General features: G+C 36.4%; 3 protein-coding genes across 3 annotated transcripts; 1 reads left to right on the top strand and 2 right to left on the bottom strand.

The window, feature by feature from the left end:
* Positions 1–12946: 12946 nt before the first annotated feature.
* LOC306876921 (BTB/POZ domain-containing protein KCTD12-like) lies at positions 12947–14742 on the bottom strand. Its single transcript, XM_079428373.1, has one exon. The coding sequence runs from the start codon at positions 14683–14685 to the stop codon at positions 13825–13827; it is 861 nt and encodes a 286-aa protein (XP_079284499.1). The 5' UTR covers positions 14686–14742; the 3' UTR covers positions 12947–13824.
* Positions 14743–17077: 2335 nt separating this feature from the next.
* On the top strand, positions 17078–19645 carry LOC306877425 (cis-aconitate decarboxylase-like; the record flags this gene model as incomplete). Its single annotated transcript, XM_079429201.1, has 5 exons — positions 17078–17089; positions 17280–17441; positions 17538–17627; positions 17766–17965; positions 18676–19645. The coding sequence occupies 5 exons, from the start codon at positions 17078–17080 to the stop codon at positions 19643–19645; spliced, it is 1434 nt and encodes a 477-aa protein (XP_079285327.1).
* An 827-nt stretch (positions 19646–20472) lies between these two features.
* On the bottom strand, positions 20473–22667 carry LOC306877154 (glutamine amidotransferase-like class 1 domain-containing protein 3, mitochondrial). Its single transcript, XM_079428709.1, has 4 exons — positions 22532–22667; positions 22058–22229; positions 21770–21968; positions 20473–20955 (listed from the first exon to the last, which is right to left on the bottom strand). The coding sequence occupies exons 1-4, from the start codon at positions 22637–22639 to the stop codon at positions 20760–20762; spliced, it is 675 nt and encodes a 224-aa protein (XP_079284835.1). The 5' UTR covers positions 22640–22667; the 3' UTR covers positions 20473–20759.
* Positions 22668–22711: the final 44 nt, after the last annotated feature.

Raw genomic sequence — 22711 nt, forward strand, 5'->3', positions numbered from 1 at the left:
CGCCCCCAGCCAGGTGGGGTAAAACGTTATTCTGTTCTGAACATCAACTACTTTGTTTTTCCATCAAATGTATTCAACCTAGTTGGTTGAATCAAAATATTTGGACTTTATATATAAAATTACCTCAAGTTAACATGAGGTAGCTAGTTAGCTAGCCAGTTAGCATGAGCTAAGATTTTTTTTCAAATAGGCTATTATAATTTTGTAATCCATAATTATTGAATTATAGTCTTTTTTTATTTTAAACTTAAACTGCATGTACTCCGATTTTGCTGTAAATGTTTAAAGCAAATTGTTGTTTGACTGGGAGGCATTTTACCCCAATCATGGGGGCATTTTGCCCCGTGGGGTAAAACGCCCCTTTGGTACAAATTGAATTTTTGTTAAAAACCTAATAACATGAAAACTCTGGACAGTTTTCATACTTGGTCTATAATTTATGTCAGTGTCACTAAAACTATGATAACTTTTCTGAACACATTAAAGCTTTGTTTTACAGAAGAAAAAAAATACACAGTCCTTAAAGGGGGCGTTTTCCGCCACTCTACCCGTATAATAAACTTTAATAACACCATTTTAATGTAGCATTACGTTTTAATGTAGCACTATTATTTTTGCAAATACATTTACGTGACAAGTCGAGCTCAACGGGTTGAGGGCATTCACCTGTGTCCCTTCACCTTATTTGTTTCTCATTGAATGATCTGGTTTCTTCTCACAGCAGTACTGGTTCCTCTCTGATCACTGTCGAGTTCAACTTTTCATAACCCTTTTCCTCAGTCATGTTTCTCATGCCATACAGAAAATGCACTTGTAATTGTTCTGCTTTTTAAAAAACATTGTTATCCAGTTAATGTGAGCATGAATGTGTTATTTTCCCATGGCGGAGCTTCTGTTCTAATCTGTGGACAGACTTTGTCTGAAGCCTACCCAATATCATATCATTATATGTTGCATTTTGAGCAATTACGACAAATAACCCTGTAATCCAAGAGTTTTTTTCACCAATTGCAGATCTATGATAAATTGCCAGCAGCAGAAGTTTTGTACAGAATTTTCAGAACCAGACAGTGGTGTCTTCAAGAAAACAGAAATACAGCAACTGTGTGAAAGTTATATAGTACCGGTAATAAAATGTACAACCTTTTGTATAATGAGAATGCATCTTGAATTTTGCAATCTTTTATGGAGATTTACTGAGACATATAGACAACAATTTTGAGTGGCTTGCTGGTCCTCAGGATAAGTCAGCTGTTATCTTCCTCTTGCCTCCTTGACTGAAGGGCTGGAGGGAATTGAGCCGTATCTGCATCAGAGGAAGACCCCCGGGAGGGAATGACGCCAATGCCCACTCTTTGCACAGCTTAGCTTGTTTGTTTTGGAAGAATACTCATTACTTCTCCATCTCCAAAATGGACTCTGAGAGTCAGACCGCCAAATAGTTATTAACCTTTTCTTTTGTTCTCAAGTGATATTACATTGTGCTCATACAGACTGTTTAGATTGGCATCTTTTTAACTGCTGTGTGGGCTGGAGGTACAAATTAAGTAAGGATTGTTTAAATCTTGTAAATAATTTTTATTTATAAGTTTTTATTGCAGTTGTTCTCTTTTTTTTATTTTAAGTTAGCCTCATTACGAACTAAAGCTCAATAGACACCATGTTCAAAAGTTTGGGGTCACTAAGATTTATTTGTTTATTCATTTATTTATTTGTTTATTTATATATATATATTTTTTTTAAAACATGCATTAAATGGCACTGCAGTAATGGCTGCTGAAAATTCAGCTTTGCCATCTCAGGAATAAATTACATTTAAATGTAAACCGAAAACAATTTTAAATAGCAATATTTTACAATATTGCCGTTTTTACTGTATGTTTTGAATTGATCAAATATTGCAAATGCAGCCTTGGTGAGACTTCTTTAAAAAACATAAAAAAAAATCTTACCAACCAGTTTAAAATATACATGTATAATTCATACTGTACAATTATACTTCTCTCATTTTAAACGCAAGTCAAACAGTATTATGAATTTGAAATATTAAGGCTGGGTATTAAATAAGGTGCATGTCACTGAGGCAGGTCTGTTCAGCCTCCCTGAAACCTTTTCACTGCTGATGCCCTTTAATAAAATCAACGGCTTACATTAATCAACATTAAAGACTTAATATTCCTTAGAAAGCAATCTACATGCACCCATTCATCTCTAGAGGATCTGTATGTGTGACCGGTATGTATGAGCCTCTCTTAGTGACTGAAAGGCCCACACCAATAATAGCATTTATTTAGTTGCATCCTTTTCTGATGATGAAAGCTAGAGGCAGGTAGACATTTGAGGGATGAATCAGACAGCTGCAGTGGAAGAGTCTTTTGATTACACAGTACTTGATGAATTTCATGGATATTGTTTGTTGTCGTAAAATCAACTTGCGTTTGCTTTACTCTGAATGCAGTTCCATACTGATTTATGAGGGTGTTTGCTCTAAATCCTAAATCGCACCATTGCAGATGCCGGGATAATTACTTCTTGTATCTTGTATTGTTGTATAGAATCCATTAAAATTACACCTGATTACCTGTTATAGAATATCAAACAAGGAAAGGGAAGACATGAAAAAGCCATGCCAAATCTGAAACACTTCCAACATTAAATTGAGCAAATATCCACAGTTGTGAAAGCTTGATTGACTTGTATTATATATATATTTTGTCATATTTGCTGATCTCAAAATTTTGGATGGCAGATTTCAAATTATGCACCTCCGAGGGGTCCATCACCAGCTGAGCAACTTCCATTGGGATAAATTGGAGTACTAACAGATAGCTTTAGAATTATAGACCTCCTTGGCTATCACTGGTGTGAGTGGCAGATGTTGCTGTTCGTTATCAATACCAGTCTCCCATGATGCATTTCCAATGAGGAGGATAGGTCATCAGCATGTAATCCTCAATTAAATGGCTGCCAACTGATTCCACAGCTGTACAAGTTGCACCTTATTGACAATACCACCCCCTGCCAAGTCCGGTGGCCGAACTAGATCAATAGACTTGCCTGAGCTGGTCCAGGAAAACTGCACTCGTGCTGCCATTTACAGACCCCAGCATGGCGAGACCCCTGCTGCTAAAGTGAGATAAGCAGATGAGATGGAGGATGATGGGGCACTTGTCTGGCCTATCTTGTGGAAGTGTGTCTTGTGAGTGTGCTCAGTGATTAAACCAGACCTCCTTTTGTGAAACTAAAAGAAGAAATTATTTCTGTCCTCACCTTCTCAAAGATGCTAAACTGAGCTTTTCTTTAAATTCATTTGGACAATTAACACTCTGGCACATATGTTATCTTTTTTTTAATTATTTTTCTCATAGAGTAAGACCACAAACACAGGATAAAGAACACATGATGTGGAATATATTGTTTCGTTTTACAAATATATTAAGAGAAATCATTACTGTTAAAAGAGAAAACTTAAACGTTTTTTGATTCTTGAATAAAACTGATCAAACAGCGTTCTTAGAGTTTCTATATAAGAGTCTAATGCTGTTTATGTCACTCCACTTGTCCATGTTCAGTAATTTCAGACAGTCTGTGCATGATTGGTGAAGGATTAAGTGATTCTTTCTGCAGGTTACAATTTTATGCAAGAAGGTAATGACAAATGACTTGGCGGACTTTATGAGGCATTGAATTGTTTACTCAACCAGTTAGTTTAAAAACTCATTTCTATCATGACAACTCTGAAGATTTTAGCATAGTAATGGAAATGACAATGTTAATGTATTTGTCTTGGTGGAAGTGCTGCTGAAGTGTTGTTGCTGTTGTTGTAGATTATTGCTGCTGCTGCTGCAAAGCAAGTATAGGAACTTGCTACTGCCAATACATACGCGATACAATGTTGTGAGTATTTAAGACAGACTGCTGCTGTCGGCTCCAATAGCCTCATGGTCAGTGTGCCAACGTATAGTGCAAATGTGCTCGCGGCATACTGCTGCTGCACAGTAGCATATATAATAACCTGTAGCAGATCTATGCAGGTGGAGCTGGGGAAGGTGGAGGGTTTCAGAAAAAATAAAAGCATGCTGCGAAAAACGCTCTAGTGAATGCTAACCAGCCATTTAAATGTAAAGCAGTAAGCTCACTGGCTGCGTATGTATCATGAATCAGTCAGCTTGTGCCAATTAGTTTAACGCTGTGAATATCATCAGTTTGCGTTAACAACCCCTCAGTCATCATCCAGTACCATAAAATGTTTGAAATCATTTGTTACCCATGCTGGCAAAATGAGTCTGAATGTGCATGGGCTAATTTTGAGCTACAGACAAAAAAAGTGAAAAATGTCGATTTTGGTCGAATTTCAGGTTTTCACAAAAATGAGTTCATTGAGCCCTCGTCTAGAAATCTCAATGCTCCAAATAGTAATTATACATATAAAATTATCTTTATTTGTACGTTTTCTGAGAGGAGTAACTTTTTCTCTGCTCGCTGCTTGTGCTGCCGCTAACTGTCATATCGCGCGCATAATGGTGCTTCCGCCAGTGCGCGATCCCTAAACACACAGGCCCACAGTATACAGAGTATTTAAGTGTTCAAGCAAACATAATCTGTTATGTCTTAAGTGAACATTTGGGGAACTGTTGCTCATTGTGACTCATTTTGCCAGCACAGGTCACATTTAATAATTTCAAAGGCTTGTTTTCTGTGTATAGTGTCTAAAATGTAAGCTATATTCTAACATAACAGCTTATATTCACTGCTCAAACTGTGCTGTTGGTCTAAGTAACAGTAAGACTATGATAGTATTACAGATTTGGCACTGAGGCCTAATAGCAAGGCCGTAATGACAATGGGAACAACAGTAGCTACTTTTTTCACAAAGTCATATATAATACTGATGAGTGCATGATAAGGACATCTCTGAGCTTCTATGCCATACTTAAAATGCTGCATAACACAGTCCCATCTGGAGCAAACTTGTTGGCGTAATCAGAAACCAAAAATGCTCAGCATCTGAAATGAATGTGAATCTAGATTTGCATTTCAAAGAGAAGTTGAGTCACCTGTTTTCAGAGTACAATCAATATTTCATGCATAAATGTGATAAGATCTGTTACAGATTGCTATAATTTGCCAAGATTCAGTCCTAAAAGATTATCCCTTTTTACTGGAATTTTTTGTCAAGTGACATAAAATAGATATATAATTAAACTCAGCATGAAAAGACTTTGCTGTTGCTGAAATATATTCAGTAGAACATCTGTGAATAGTAGATTCCATATTCCACAAAAACAGATATCAGATTATAATATGTCTCCTCAGTCAACTAATAACTAATACTATATTATTATCAAGTTGTATTAACTTGCTAAAGCAATTCACATGAAGATGAATAGCATTTTTGCAAGAAATTATAAGATAAATCAATGTTAATTAATTTGGATAATTCACTGGCTGTTACAGAATCATAACACCACATTTTCTTGCTTGAGCACATTTTATTTGATCACAATATCACTGAACACTGTTCTTTTCTCTCAAATAGAATTACCAAGAGTAATACTACTTAAAGAAGGAAGGATTATACTCCTCAACACAACAGGAACCGGTAATTGTCTTTTTTCCAAATTCAATTGACTCTTACACTCAGACATATGAGCATTCGTTTAAAACAACAGGAGAAGCAAACATCAATGAACATGTTAAAGAAAATGACGTCTTGTCTATAAGCAATAGCTTTGTCTCTAAGTGAGCTGCTGAAATGGGAGACACTGAGGTGATGGATAACAGCAATACGTGACACTCTCACAGCCCTGTTAAAACCAGCACACACACACATGTAAATCCACATGCACATCTACAAACAAGCATACACATGCGTAAGCAAAAATCTACCCAGGTTGTCTTTCGAAGGATGAAATTGTTTAATTACTCAAATTTGAAGAGTTTGTGCTAAAGAGACAGTTTGCTCATCATTGGTTGAGCTTTTTCTGTTGTTGAGTCAGAAATGGCTTGTCTTTGTTCCTGAAGATCTTCCACAAACCCAGTTATTTCCTGATAAACACCGTTTGAAATGCACTGGACTGTAGAACATTGAAGGTTTGCAGCATGAAAGGGATGTGCAAAGTGTGAAAGGTGGTTCAGTCCTGGTATTCAGCATCAACAGGATTTGTGCACTGTGACGTGATCTGCGAATTAAGAAACTATCTGCTATTAATATTTATGCTGCATTTTAGCTAAGATGAAAGAAATAAGTAATGCAGAAATATGTACTGCATTTCATCAAACATGCATGGCAGAGAGGATTCATAGGAACAGAAGGTGAACTTGTCCATATTTCCTATAAATAAAATGCAATGTTTAATTGACTTTATTCAGTTTAGATCACCTGACATTAAAGCAGCACTTTTACTCTTTCCATTGCCTTTCTGAAAACCACAGAGAGCTGTTACTATGATTAATAACAGAAAAGGCAATCCTTCTCATTTGGTAGACACAATTCAGCTAGCTATGAAACAAATCCTTTCCCTCTTGGAATCAGTCCATCGACTACTTCTTGATGAAGATAAACAGATTTGTGGGTAAAGTGATTACAGGGTTGTTTGATGCTGTGCTTGGGCTGTTTCCTTTTCCACTTAGTTGCTTATTGGCCTTTTAAGATCTGTATTGATCACTGTGATCCATGTATTTCTTAACCAATGGCTAATATTTCTAGAAGTATACAAGTGACAGTGAATACTTTAAATTAGTTTTGCAAAAATAAATGAAGATAGACTGAAACAAGGCACCACAGGTGAATAGAGAAAATATTATCTAATATTACTTCCCACTGTTTATTATTCACAGCAAATTAAGACAATGGTTTGTATTACAAGTTTTTTTTTATATTTAATTATGCAAATAAGGCATTATGTAATTAAATATGCATTCATTTGCATCCATTCCCGGGACAAAAGCAAGGCTCATTTCATTTTGTTGACTTATTAGGATTTTGGATATCTCTTTTTATCACCCCATCAGAAAACACTTCCAACAGCTAGAAAAAAAAAATCCCCATATTTTTAGGAATAAAATGTTATATACAGTGCCCTCCAAAAGTATTTGAACAGTAAGGCCAATTCCTTTATTTTTGCTGTAGACTGTAAACATTTGGGTTTGACATCAAAAGATGAATATGAGATGAGAGATTAACATTTCAGCTTTTATTTACAGGTATTTTCATCTGGATATGATGCACATATCATGGGTGGGTTCAAACAAAAGGTGCTATCTTCTAAGTTGTGTATCAGATAATAAACCTGTAAAGTGTGGTGTATGTAAGTGCTACTGAAGAGAAAATTATAGCTCGGTGTAGTAGGAAAAAAACCCCAAAAACATTTAGCCTTTAAAGATTTTTAATTAAAATGAAATCTACAAACATAAACAGAGAAAGTGTAATAAAATAAATATGCAAATGTATATTTTGGATGTTTTTTTCCCCACTAATCTTACATAAGAAATAGGATTATGGGAGCAAAATAACCCAAAGTCTCAAAATTGATGCTTACATGAAAAAATAATGGTTTTGCTTGTAGTGTCTTGCCTTAAAAATTCAACCCTGCTCAGCTAGATGATATCAAATGGATATTGATTATATAAGTCAGTTGGTCCTTTCTAATCTCAAACCTGGGCTATAGATGATTCTGCTGAAGCGAATCCAAATATGCACCCATAGCCTCGGAAGCTATGCAGTTTGACTTTTCAATAGGATTTCCGTTGAGGAATTTTTACTTATCTATGCATTAACTTCATCCATACAACCTATGAAGAGTGTTTTGAATACTCACCGTGATACTGCAGGAAATCACTTTACCTGTTAATTTTTTTTTTTTTTTTTTATGTGGTCATACTGTTTTTATGAAGAATGTAGCACCAAAGATTGCAGCACTCTTGTTGTTTTACCGTATTTTATCCAATTAAATAGATTTGGAGCAAGCCAACCAGGAAATCACAGTCCAGGTCACTGCTGTGAAATATTTCACGCTTCAAAGACAGATTGTGCTAGCATAAAACAGCTGAACTTTTTTTTTTTTTTTTTTTTTTTTTATATGGAAGCAATCTCTTCAGATATGAAGCTGAAGCTGTGCCCTCTTAATAACACCAGAAGGTAGAAACAGACATCTGGTGATAGTATAATAATGAACAGATTTGTGTTTTTCAACAAGATCACATTGCCTGTGTGACTGCACATATTATAGTGCTTATTATCCAATGAGTAACCGAATAATATGAAAACATTCACTACTGTTCAAAAGTTTGAAGGATTTTTTTATGATTTTGAAAGAAGTCTCTTCAATGCTGCCGATGCTGCATTTATTTGATCATAAAAAATTAATTAAAAAAATTAAAATATTGTTCATTATTTTCTATATTAATATGTAATTTATTACTGTGAAAGCAAAGCTGAATTTTCAGCATCATTACTCCAGTCTTCAGTGTCACATGATTCTTTAGAAATCATTGTAATATGCTAATTTGATGCTCAAGAAACATTTATTTTTTTAATACCAATATTGAAAACAGTTAATATTTAAAATGGAAACTGTGATATATTTTTTTGTGATACAGGATTCTTTGTTGAGCAGAATATTAAAAAGATCAGCATTTATTTGTAATATAAATAATCCTTTCTGAATAAAATAATTAATTTGTTTTTTTAAAAATGAGTCTGACCCCAATCTTTTGAACAGTAGTATAGATTTTTTTATATATAATTTTTTGAGAGAGTGCGACATATGTAACTCATGTACAAGTGCAAAGAATGAAAATAGTATCAGGGAATATTAAGTATATAGCTTTTTTAGTATCTATAATTATTTCAAATAAAAATGATTTCTAACACAAGATTTTTCCGTAAGACATGCTTAACCATCTTGTCTATGAAGATGGACCATCTGTTGTGTTATTTGTGCTGTATGTCTGTTAAATACTTGTTCATATTGTACCGTGGATAGACGATTGTCAGATGTTCTTTCCATAAGGAGCAGAATACACTGCAACAACAATACACTCCAAAGACACAAGAGAATATGAACATAACCATGTGTTTATGCAAAGCACAGACTCACTGAGTCATATTGATCATGCAGACCTTCATATGTCACCTGTTTCTACAGAAAAATATTCATTGGATTAGGCAGGGCTTGTGGCCAACAGTTTCCATTTGCCTATTAATGTATTAGGCCAAACAGCCTCCAAGTGTTTTGCATAACACCTGTGTGAAGTGTTTTATTGTAAGGAGTTGATTAAAGATAAGAGTAGGGTCATGCCAGCCCAGTGGTTTTTAGAAGAAGCTGTGGACATGGAAGTAAAGCTGGTCACTACAAAAGTGGCATTGGATTGAAGTGTCCTTCCATAAAGTAGCCTACATTTTAGTTAGCTACTAAACTAGTTTGCAAGGAGAGCCTTGGCAGTCAAATTATTTTTAGAAGTCGTTGTCTCATATTGGTTGGGATGTTCATTTCTTAAGTATAGTCAGCTTTTTAGGTGAATGTGTGAGTATATGATATAAACCATTAGTTTCGTAATAATCCATTTTTAATTTGCTCATTATGTTTTTCTTTTGATTTCCCTTCTTTTGAGCTCACTTCAATGAGAAAACAATGCAGTTGCATTAGATTTCATCACTGCATAATTGCAAAGGCTTTTATCATTGCAGATTTACCATGACCCACTCACATTTAATCACAGTCCTAGTATCTGTGTCATGTTATTTCATTTCTATTGTATTGAATTATGTAAAATGATTAATCATTTAAGATAACATAATGTGGCTCGATGTTTAACCATTGTAAAGGACACATTCATTGGTGTCTAGTAGTAAAAATGGAAACACAGGAAGACAAAAAGTAGTGTGTGCTGGACTGAGTTTCTAGAAAGTATTTAAGAAAGCTAGTGAGCACTATTCTGAAATTACTAGCCTTGACAACTACAGTCTCTGGTTTAAATAAGTGAAAGCAGTTGTGAGACCGACGTCTATTCTAAAAGCAGGAAATTAATTTATGTTTAGTTGGACTTGGAATCTTTCATCTGCATGCTAATGAAATATCAATGTGTAATTATATAATACATACAGTTTTTCATGACATAAGCTAATTATTTTATACCATTTGTGAAAGAATATATTTAAAAATTATTACCTGTATGTGCCTTCACCATTGTACATTAAATATATAATTGTGATATTTGCTTTACAAGGAACATTTGTTTTCCTATCCTGACCACAAAATCTCTTATTTTATATACCAGTATGATACACAGTCAGTTAGTTTCTGGGTTTTTTTTTTTTTCACAGGTAAAATGTAAATGCCTCATAGGCAGACTGTTAACACCAGCTCAGGAAATGTTGAACATACTCTCAAATTAAATTCGGGTTCCTGAGTGGCAAGTGATGTTAACCTCATTAGCCCCTTAATGTACATACATAAATTGGACAACAGATTATGCAAATCTAAGATTGAGCATGTGCGCAATGGTCGATACAGTATTAAGGACATTGCATAAATGCTCTATGTTTTGGTCACAAGAAATATTACACATTAAAGTTAAGAGTGTAAAAACTAATTCATTTTGAAATGTATGAAATTTGCACTTCACTTAACACTCTCCTTGAGAAACAACTGAGCTGTGTAATGAGCGCATAGACCATTAATAAATTTCCCAACTGAGAGTATATCGGTTATTTTTAGCTAAGAATATAATTTGAATAATCACTTTTTTTGGTCTGAAGTCAGTCTTGGTATGTTTTGTTATGCAATGCTTTGATCTGATTTTTCTAGGAGAACAAAGAGTACGCTGGAAGCTGGAACAGCATGGGGATAGAGGTCTCTGCACTTTCAAATATATTCAGAAATGGTCATCTGTCTGTTGCAATGCATGAATCTGATTCTAAGTTGATGCATAACAAGTGAATACAACATCTGCTTTTTCCCTAGATATTTCAACTATCAACCTCATCTGAAGCTTCTCCAGAATTTCAGGTTTTTATATAACTTTATTTACCTGTCTACTATCTTTGACGCAGTGAAACACCATATTCTCCTCAGACCTGGGACTCACAAATACTGGACTTTCCTAGTTCAAGTCTTACCTCGCAAGCAATTCTTAAAGGTTCCCCTGAGAGGGTGATTGTCCAAATCACATCAACCAATGGCATGCCTCATGGTTCAGTTCTTGGTCCCCTTCTCTTAACATAACGTGACATCACTTGGCCCAATCATGAAGGCACATGGCTTCTAATATCCCTCCAATGCAGACAATACACAACTGTACCTGTTGTTTTAGATTTAAAAAACAGCTGTTATTCTGCTTGATATTGCAAAGTGGTATTTATTATATAACTTTTTTTTCAGAACTATAAATACACTGGTTTGTAGTGCAAACAGTTTAACCATTTCATATACTTTGTTATTCTTCTCATTATTTACAGTGGGGGAAAAAAATATTTGATCGCCTTCTGATTTTGTACGTTTGCCCACTGACAAAGAAATGATCAGTCTATAATTTTAATGGTAGGTTTATTTGAACAGTGAGAGTCAGAACAACAACAAAAAATCCAGAAAAGCGCATTTAAAAAAAAAGTTATAAACTGATTTGCAATTGATTTATTTAAATTGATTTTAATGAGTCAAATAAGTATCTGACCCCTTCACAAAACATGACTTAGTGCTTGGTGGCAAAACCCTTGTTGGGAATCACAGAGATCAGACGTTTCTTGTAGTTGGCCACCAGGTTTGCACACATCTCAGGAGGGATTTTGTCCCACTCCTCTTTGCAGATCCTCTCTAAGTCATTAAGGTTTCGAGACTGACGTTTGGCAACTCGAACCTTCAGCTCCCTCCACAGATTTTCTTTGGAATTAAGGTCTGGAGACTGGCTAGGCCACTCCAGGACCTTAATGTGCTTCTTCTTGAGCCACTCTTTTGTTGCCTTGGCCATGTGTTTTGGGTCATTGTCATGCTGGAATACCCATCCGAGACCCATTTTCAATGCCCTGGCCCTGATGGTACATGGCCCCGTCCATCATCCCTTTGATGCGATACAGTTGTCCTCTCCCCTTAGCAGAAAAACATTTATTCTAACATTTCTTTTAAAAATAGAATGCACTTAAAGCATGAGGGTAAATTGAACTCATTGTCATGTTCAAGAAACCAGTCTGAGATGATTTGAGCTTTGTGACATGGTGCATTATCCTGCTGGAAGTAGCCATTAGAAGATGGGTACACTAGTCATAAAGGGTCAGCAACAATACTCAGGTAGACTATGGCGTTTAAACGATGCTCAATTGGTACTAAGGGGCCCAAAGTGTGCCAACAAAATATCCCCCACACCATTACACCACCACCACCAGCCTGAACCATTGAGACAAGGCTGGATGGATCCATGCCTTCATGTTTTTACACCAAATTCTGACCCTGCCATCTCAATGTCGCAGCAGAAATCCAGACTCATCAGACCAGGAAACGTATTTCCAATCTTCTATTGTCCAATTTTGGTGAGCCTGTGCGAATTGTAGCCTCCGTTTCCTGTTCTTAGCTCATTTTCGGACCATTCTCTGTAAACTCTATATGGTTGTGCGTGAAAATCCCAATAGATCAGCGGTTTTTGAAATACTCAGCCCGTCTGGCACCAACAACCATTCCACGTTCAAAGTCACTTAAATCCCCTTTCTTCCCCATTCTGATGCTCGGTTTGAACTTCAGCCAGTCGTCTTCACCACATCTGGATGCCTAAATGCATTGAGTTGCTGCCATGTGATTGGCTGATTAGCAATTTGTGTTACCAAGCAATTGAACAGGTATACCTAATAAAGTGGCCGGTGAGTGTATGTTCTTGTTTAGCCCTCCAGCCTTTAGAGCTGCACAAGACACACTGGAAACAAATACAATTGAGGCTGACGCTGAAAGATTATGACAGATTACAATTTATTGAATGATCAGCTTTTAAAAAGACAACAGATATAAGATGCTTACAATGCTGGAATAAAGGAGAGAACTTTCTTGTAATACAGACATAGAAACAGTAAACCGAATACAAAAAAGAATACAAATTCCCACTCTTCGCCCAAACAAAATGTGTGCAAAATTCAATACAATTGTATGCTATAAAAAGGTAAGCCTCACTTTCAAAAAATGTTGTAATGTCTTTGTAATCTAATGTCGTTAAGAGGTCCCACTCTTAAATCTTGATTTTCTTAATCTGTAATGAAACTCAAAGTGGTCAAAAAAGTGCAATGCATCACTGCAGGTAACTTTGGCACCACTTTAATTTTACTAAAGAAATTAAGGCAGCAATTAAACTTTTCAGTTTTAGTGGCTTATTCACAGAGAAAAGATTAAACTGAACTTGAAGGAAAAGTGTCATTGAGGTCTACCAGTCTGATGAGCACAAAGGAAGTTGAATGTAAGAGTCTTTACAAAATGTTACCTAATGATTCAGTAACAGACTTTTCCTCAAAGTGGAGTCCGTTAAATCATTGACCAGGGAAGAAAAATATTTAAAATTCATGCAAGCACAAAACATGTGGGACTTTTTACAAATAGGCCCTCAAATCTGAATATAACTTTATCTGCAAACAAAACGAAGCTATGAAGGGAAGTGCAATGACAGCTAGTTAGTCTGCGTTTGTTAATTCCAGTAATAAATGTAGTAGGCTATTAAAGTCTCGGAGTAAACAGCCAATTCTATGATGCACACAACTAGAAATGTATATACACCTCTCCAACACGGATGAAACTTTACTCTTGTAGTGGAATGCCTATATATACACACTTAAATGCGACACATTTTGGCTCATTCTCGACAGAAAACATACTCTGTGTAGCTTGTCCAGATTTTGTCCTCGTTTGGGTCATTGCTGGAGTAAGCGCACGTGCCAGTGGAGCTGCACGCGACCATATGGAAGCCAAACTCTGAGAGTTTGTCGAACGCCTGCTCGAGAAAATTATACTTCAGATAATAGCGCGATGTGTACCTCTCCGGAGGTCGGTCCGGGTCTCTGCTCTCGTTCAACGTGTCTCCGAAAACCTCCTTAGCCAGAGAGGTCTTCCCGCACACTGTGATCCTCGCGACTCGCCTGAATTTGGCGTCTGTCTGTATGTCTCTTCCGATTGTGTATGAGCCCCGGTAACCGACTGTGATGTAGCCTGACTTTTTGGACTCGAGGGAGGGAGAGAGAGCGGTGCTAGCGACGGACATTGTGCGCGAGGCGTCGGGTCCCACCAGCGGAGGCACGCTCGGTTCCTCCGAGTCACTCTGGCAGATCTCATCGGTGATGGAGTTGTCTTTACTCATTTTGGGACTCAAGAGCTTGGACAGGTCCCGCAGCTGAAAAAACTCAGCCTCCCGCTGTAATCTGCTCTTCTCTGGAAAATAGTCAGGCAAAACAAGATTTAGATCCCGTAGGTAGTCTAAAATGTAGCGGAAAAGAAAGCCGTCCCTGTCCAGAAAGAAGCGACCTTTGCTGTCCCGTGCCAGCTCTGTCGGTGTTTTCTTACTAAACATGTTCCACAGAAGAGAATCCGTTACGGCTATTAAAGTCGTGTGCCGTGTCACATACACTTGTCCTCCCACATTGAGTTCAATAATGTCAGAAAACGGAGACGCGGAATCCGCTCCGTTTGATATCCCACACTCGGGATCTGCCAAAGCCATCACTTCTCTTCAGCTGATAGATGACAGTTATTCGCGACTGTGTGCAACGGGCTTCCTAAAGACTCAAGATAAGGGCAGATATTTGTTTAAATAGAATGTGGGAGGGGAAAGGAGACGGCTGATGTTAACGCTTTATTGGCAAAATTGGACCAACTGGTGTCGTGCCTCCTGCTGTCAGTGCCTCTTAGATACTCTGACTCTTATCTGATGTTTCTTGAAAACCCATAATGTTTAATAAGGATATTAATTACACTTAAATGTAGATAATAAATGGGGAAATGCAAAGATATATGGCTAAACGAATCTTCTCACCACACACCGAGGGTAAAAATTGTCTGTAAATTACAGTATTGACATTTTCTCCCATGCGCTCCGTGTGACAAAGGAGAAGAGCGACATCTAGTGGTATACATTGGAATAAAAGTTGGCGTTAGTAAAGCAGAACAAAATGAACAGATATATAACTTAATCAGGTTAGTTTTTGTCAAGTATTTTTCCTCAGAAAGACATTTAATCATCTGAACAATCAATATGTTAAACGACAGTAGGCCTACAATCCATTGAACGCATGCTTCTATCCCTCACAGCCTCAATTTCATTCCCAGAAAAAAATCAAATATGGCGATACCTTGACTAAGCTCTTTATATGTGGAGTCAGCCATTATGTTTCCATTGGTTTATCAAACTTATTACATTTAACCCTGTAATAAATCAAATTCAACATGCACTGAAAAAACACATTGTTTCAATGTCATAGTCTAATCTACCTGTATGATATAGGCTATCAGCAAGGCCTTTAAAATCCTGATCAGAAATAATGTTAAAAACCGAACAGAGTTGCACTTTGCAATGCATTGCGTTTTAATTGAAGAAAGTACAATTAACATTAAATCAAATTCAATAAATGTATATTATTGCACATATAGTTATACAATTCATTTTAACTGGTTCATCAGTACTACAAACTTTTTTTTTTTTTTTGGACTGACGGTAAATAGCTTTTTAATTAAAATTTAAAATGTACTTTTTATACAGCAACAAAACATAATTGAATAAAGCTACAAGCAAACTATAGAAAAAGAAACAATCTCTTACAATCCATGAATACAACATCCCTCCAGCAATAAAAATATACTTGATACAAGCAAACCTCTGGACTGAAGGAGGAGACAGAGGCAAACTGGACAGAACAAGAAGAAGTTCCGTTGTCAGACAAAACAGGCTTGGACTGGAGCTAAAGGCTCTGCTTGCATCTGTACACCAGAGGAGGCCAAGGGTGGAGTTGAAGCTTGCAGGTTCTGTCCACTAGTAGGGGCTAAGACAGGAACTGAAGACTCCACTCCACCACTACATAAAATGGGAGTAAATCTTACTCTTATGACTTATTCTATAATTCTAAAGAATATAAAACATATGTTTCTAAACACTGTTTTTCAGTCCTGGAGCACCAGCTGTACATTTATCACCTTTACTTGTCACCCAATTCAGTTCATAGATGTTGAGCTGCATAATGATTCCTGCATGAAAACATATATATATATTAATGGGAAATTAGCATTTATTGAAGCAGAATGACATTAAATCATCAGGAAAACTGACTTTAAACTTTAAACCGTTCTATAAAACACCTGTAAGACACTGAAATAATAAATCCAACACTTCAAATCTTGAAAACGGTCATGTAAATATTGATGTCATTAACCACAGGAAAGCCTAATAATTTGATACAGTCTATGAAAATACATTAAATATTATAGCCTATCTTTCTTTCAGTTTGCAAGGGTCACGCTCATGTGACATTATCAGGAACCAGTAACCAACAGAAGACAGTCTCTGACAATTGCAAATGAAATTCCAGATTTCACAAATGCTGGAGATACACACTTTTAGTGTGCATACAAGTACATGAAATATGATGTCATATCATAATATCATGTGATTTGATAATGGACCAGTTTTCAATTTCATTTAATGAAAGCACTCTGATTCCATTAAATGATTTCCATTTGGCGTAAAACAACAATAATAATATTAAAACAATGGACAATGATGTAATAAATGTTAGTGTGTGAATGTATAAGACATTTTCTGGAATAATTGCAATAATTATTATTTATACGTTTTATGCTTATTTATTATTACTAATTTTATTTTGTTGAAATATGTTGTAATATCTAAACATGCAGTATTGAAAATTAGCCATGTTCTTGTGCAAAATGTGAACTGTGATTTTTATGCCATGAGGTTGTTGCAAATTGTGAAACAATGCACTTCATGCTATTGTGGTAACCTTGGAAAGTCGGTGGTTGGCAAGCCAGTTTTTGCTTATAGGAACATAGCATATAAGGCGCAATTTACCACACAACTCGCAGTAGGATTCAGACCTCACACAATGATCAGAAAGGTACTTCTAATAATGTATTTCTTGTAGTATTTCTTTGCAGATAAAACAATGCTAGGTAATTAATCCACATATTTTTATCACGCATTTCTTCTTTTGCTGCATTTAAAATTCAAATGCATCCCACATGTATTTGTGCTATTGATATACTATGCAAAATATTATAATTAAATAGTAATGATTATTTTCTCAGGGAGTTACTGAGAGTTTTGGGGCAGCGGTATCCTGTCTGAGCACATCTCATCTGACAGATGAAGTGATAAGGAGGAGTAAGCGAATGATACTGGACACACTGGGAGTGGGATTGCTTGGAACCAGCACCCCGGTCTTCAACACAGTACTTCAGTGCAGCCAAGTAAGGATAGTGTTTACATAGAGGAATATTATTCAGTTGCCCTTCTTTTATGTCTCTTATGTTTTATGCACATTTATTTGATCATTTATAAATTAGAGGCAGCAAGCACTGGAAAACAGCAAGGTCTGGGGCAGACCAGGATTCTCTCTTCCACCTCACTATGCTGCCTTTGTTAATGGAGTTGCGGTAGGTCATTTTAAATAATCACGTTCAGATACTCATACATATACTTGTGATACAAACAATCATTTACTTATTTCTTTTTTTAAAGCACGTATGTATTCTCTCAGACTGATAATGGGATGTGTTCCTGTGATATATTAGGTGCACTCAATGGATTTTGATGACACCTGGCATCCAGCCACTCACCCCTCCGGCGCTGTGTTGCCGGCTCTCCTAGCACTGGCTGAAACGTTGCCTGTTAAACCCTCTGGCCTGGAGCTGTTGCTGGCTTTCAATATAGGCATAGAGGTTCAAGGAAGACTTCTGAGGTTTTCTAAAGAGGCACACAACATTCCCAAAAGGTAACAGTGTTTTCTAAAGTTATTCACTATTTAAATGATGTTTATAAAAGAAATAGTAAAATAAAACCAAATAAAAGAACTGGCCCTAATTTTAAAGCTAATCATGATTTTGACTTTCAAATGGTGTGCATTTTCAATTTTAGTAACTGGGGATGAAAGTGAAACTTTCTGATGTGTGTTTGAAATATCAAAGTAATGAGTATAGCATTAATTTACATCTGTGATGGTAAAGCTGAATTTTCAGTATTACTCCAGTCTTCGGTCACATGATCCTTCAGAAATCATTCTAATATGCTGATTTTCTGCTCAGTAAACATTTATCAATGTTAAAAAATGTGACACTTTTTTGTATTCTTTCGTGAATATAAATTTAATAAGAACAGTGTTTATTTCAAACAGAAAACTTTTGTAATAATGTAAACATTTTTAATATCACTTTTGATAAATTTAATTCATCCTTAAAAGTATAAATTTAGTTCAGAATTGTACTAAGTCCAAATATTTGAACATCAGTGTACATTTCTAACTGTTGGAATGTACATAAACTAATTATCAGTTAAGTATATTTCATGAAATATTTCTGAATTGTTTTTAACAGCTCTACTGGAAATGTATTTGAATGCCAAACAATACGACTGTCCTCACCTTTACGGTTTAATAAATAAAGATATATTAAATATATTTATTTTTAATTCATGTGTCACTCTCAGATTCCACCCGCCTGCAGTTGTTGGGGTTATGGGCAGCGCGGCAGCCACGGCTAAACTTTTGGGTCTCCCAGCAGCCCAGAGCATAGCAGCTCTAGCAATAGCCTGCTCATCCGCTGGAGCGCCCATAGCAAACGCTGCGACTCAAACCAAACCCCTCCACATGGGCAATGCTGCCCGGGGTGGTCTGGAGGCCTCCCAACTCGCTCTCCTCGGCCTGGAGAGTAACACACAGATTCTGGACCTGGAATCAGGCTTCGGGGCCTTCTATCCAGATTATGTCCCTCACCCACTGGCTGAGGTCACCCCTACTTCTTATTACAGCTGGGTGTTAGAAGACCAGAACATTGCACAGAAGCGCTTTCCCGCCCATCTCGGGATGCACTGGGTGGCGGATGCAGCAATAGAAGCAAGGGCGAAATTTTTGGACAAAACCCCAAATGCAGATCTCAGTCAAATCAAGAAGATCACTCTTAGAGTGCCCTCATCCAGATATATAGACTGCCCTCTACCGGTTAGCGAGCACCAGGCCAGACACTCTTTCCAGTTCAATTGCTGTACCGCACTGCTGGATGGAGAGGTCACCGTCGACTCCTTCAGCAAAAACCAGATGAACAGGAGTGCCCTAAAGGAGTTGCTTCTGAAAGTACGGTTGGAAAATCCACAAGACAATCACTCGAGCTTTGAAAAAATGTATTGCGAAATTGCAGTGGAGACAACTCAGGGGGAAACGTTCACTGCACGCTGCAACACTTTTTACGGTCACTGGAGGAAACCACTCATTCATGAGGATCTGGTGAGGAAGTTCAGGGCTAATGCTTCGACTGTGCTGACCAATAATGTTGTGGAGGGTATTATTTACACTGTAGACCGTCTGGACACAAATCAAGACTGTTCAATGCTTTGGTCATACATGCACTTTAATAAGCATGTGATGCACAGAGATGAGTGCTGCTACTCAGCTTTGCCCTGAATTGTGTAATGACATCATTTAGGCTAATTGAAAGTATCATGTCATATTGAAATCTGTCATTACTTTATTCCCACTTTGGTGGATTTGTACCACATACAGTTCTGAAATATTTCCTAGCAACTTTTGATGAATATGATAAATGTGTAAATTCTGATGAGGTAAAAGCATGAAAATCACTGTGGTGTTGTGATGTAAATCTTGCATTTTATATTACAACCAAGTTTTTATTTACTCACCAAAACCAACTTTCATTGGGTGATTAGCAAACATTCATTTTGGACCTTGTCTATATATTTGACAAGCATTGAGTGTATTCTGGTTAACCTACAGTATTTCTGCAATGTCAGATTTTTTTTTCAAATACACAGCATTAAGTAATAGTGTTGTTCTTTCATCAGATGTAGTTTTTCCCAGAAAATGAAGAGTAAGTTCCTTTCACTTAGACAACTGCATTCTCTCTCCACTTTCAGTTTGATATTTACACGTTTCTGAAAGGTTTCACATCATTTTGTTTCTTTTGTTTTTACATCACTATGTTTTCTGTTCTGTTTGTTTTTTTCTATTCCATGTTGAAATTATTAGATAAATGTAAAGTAATATTGTGAAATATTTTTACAATTTTAAAATAACTGGTTTCTATTTTAATATACTTTAAAATGTAATGTATTCCTGTGATGAGTTTTTGAAAATAATTTTCAGCAGTCATTACTCGTCTTCAGTGTTACATGATCCTTCAGAATTCATTCTAATATGCTGATTTGATGCTCCAGATCAACGTAATGCACCTTCGCTGAATAAAAGTACTTCTGAATAAAAGCTTTTAAACGGTAGTTTAAATATGACCTTTATGGTGCATTTCTAGAAAACAGGGACAAATTAATGTTATGTAACATCTGAGCTCCTGACTGACCTTCAGACTTAAACAGGCATTACTAGGTAGATGTTCAGATGCATCACAAAGGATTTCTCCAATCAATAAATATTTAAATAAGGATGGACTCATTATTCCATCTGTAACAAAGTCTAAAAGACATGTTACTTATTTATTCAGACGCTGGAAATGTTATATACAAACATTAGAAAGACAGGGCCAATTCAATAATTTTGTAGGAATTCAGGCAAGTTTCAGCACCTCCTGTACCATCTCTCCAATTCCATCAAATACTTCATGTAGTGGTGCTTTGCACATGAAAGCGCAGGTGGTGACAATCTTATTTTTCTCATCGACGTGAGCCTCATTCACATGCTTGCAGATGTGCTTGCAGCCAAGCTGAGAAATAGCTTCCGCAGTGTCTGGAACATCTGGATACCTGAAAGCCAAAGATTCAGACAGTATGCCTCAGTGCTGTCTTTTAATAGTAATATCAATTTTTGTGAACAATACGGAAATCGAGATGGTTTATAAAACACATGACTGTGTATAAACAGAGCTCTGCCTTTTCTGTGGGTTAAAATCAGTTGATTTGCTGTTCCATCATGTTCTGCTGAACAAGGACAAATCATTCCAATGATAATGAATGATACTAGCATTCAAATGTTTGAAGTTAATGTTTTCTGGAAAAAGGCTCTTATTCTCACCAAGGATGCATTTATTTGATCAAAAATCTATAGCCTATGATAATTTCAATATAATCATAGTAAATACCAATTATTTAAGGATTATTTGATAAATATAAAGTTCAAAACAGGGTTATAGTTAACTAAAACCATAAAAAATAAAGTTTTATAACTTGAAATAAAAAAAAGTTAACTTAATTTACATCGTATTTGAATTGAAAGTTAATTTATTTTCATTTCATTTAACTTGATTAAAATAACTCAAACTAAAATTAATACAACTATATAGACATTTTAAAAATCTAATGAAATTATTAAAACGTCAAAATTACTAAAACTTTACTATTAAAATGAAAACTATAAAATAAAATTGAACAAAAAAAATTATATTAATGCCTTTTATCCTCACTTTCAATCAACTTAATGCAAAAAAAATCTTTCTGACACCAAATTTTTTGTATGCAAATTGACATAACCGAATACATGCAGCACTAAGCACAAGTTTCTATATGTTTGCAGAGTTTGTTCTGTACACAACTTTTATATTTGCTAAAAGTCACAATTTACCTATCGTCCTTGTCATGGCCAACAGTCACTTCACAGCCAGGGAAAACCTTAGCAGCCAGCACAGGTGAGATGCAGCACAAGCCGATGGGCTTCTTCTCAGCATGGAAGGCCTCCAGCACGGTTTTAACCTGCTCATTGACCGTGCAATCTTTACCCTGGACAGCCCAGCTACACAGGTTCTTGGCTGCTCCAAAGCCACCTGCAAAATAATGTTAAAATAATAGGCCTACTAACCGAAATGCTGAGCTGAACAGTAAATGGACATTCTTCCAGAAGTAGTGTGCTAACCAGGGAAGATGATGGCATCCAGATCCTTTACATTGAGCTCGGAGAGGTCCTGGATATCACCCCGGGCAAGTCTTGCACTCTCCACAAGCACATTTCTCTTTTCCTCTGTTGGAGAGCCTTTCAAGTGATCTACAACATGCATCTGATCAGTGTTGGGTGCAAATATCTTCACCTGTGGGAAAATAACAATGTTAATTAATGTTACTTTGTTACTAAAGCAGGCTGAAAAGGATTTTAAACCAGCTAAACAAAAGTTACAAATATGTTCAAGATTTAATAGTTTAGATGCACTGCTTCTTTGTCAGGGGTGAAGACAGTGCATTGTGTTACAATCTATTCATAAGGTTGTGCGATGTCCATGTTTAAATAAGTGACTTGATATAAACACTATCAACTTGATTTTAGCTGTTTGTTGCATCGGTATGCAGTGGAGATTATTAGAGCTGATAATCGGAGTTTCATATGTAAACTTACAGTAGCTTGCTGACGGCTCAAATGAACCAGAACCGCAGACGCCTCGTGGATTTCACTTCCATCAAAGACACCACAGCCTGCCAACACTACAGCTACACGCTTTCCCATTCTCTAAGCGAAACGAAGTCACAAACTCAACGAAGATCGCAATGAACTTGAAAGGCTACGAACTTCTGCGTT

Source organism: Barbus barbus (assembly GCF_936440315.1).
Source record: "Barbus barbus genome assembly, chromosome: 11".
Classification (NCBI taxonomy): domain Eukaryota; kingdom Metazoa; phylum Chordata; class Actinopteri; order Cypriniformes; family Cyprinidae; genus Barbus; species Barbus barbus.

Bases quoted from the DNA above. Each gene is read 5' to 3' on its own strand.
- LOC306876921 (XM_079428373.1), bottom strand. From the start codon at position 14,685: ATGGCTTTGGCAGATCCCGAGTGTGGGATATCAAACGGAGCGGATTCC.
- LOC306877154 (XM_079428709.1), bottom strand. From the start codon at position 22,639: ATGGGAAAGCGTGTAGCTGTAGTGTTGGCAGGCTGTGGTGTCTTTGAT. The intron at 22,230-22,531 runs GTAAGTTTACAT...ATTTTCCCACAG, and splicing joins TGAGCCGTCAGCAAGCTACT to GTGAAGATATTTGCACCCAA. The intron at 20,956-21,769 runs GTAAATTGTGAC...TTTGGCTTTCAG, and splicing joins GGCCATGACAAGGACGATAG to GTATCCAGATGTTCCAGACA.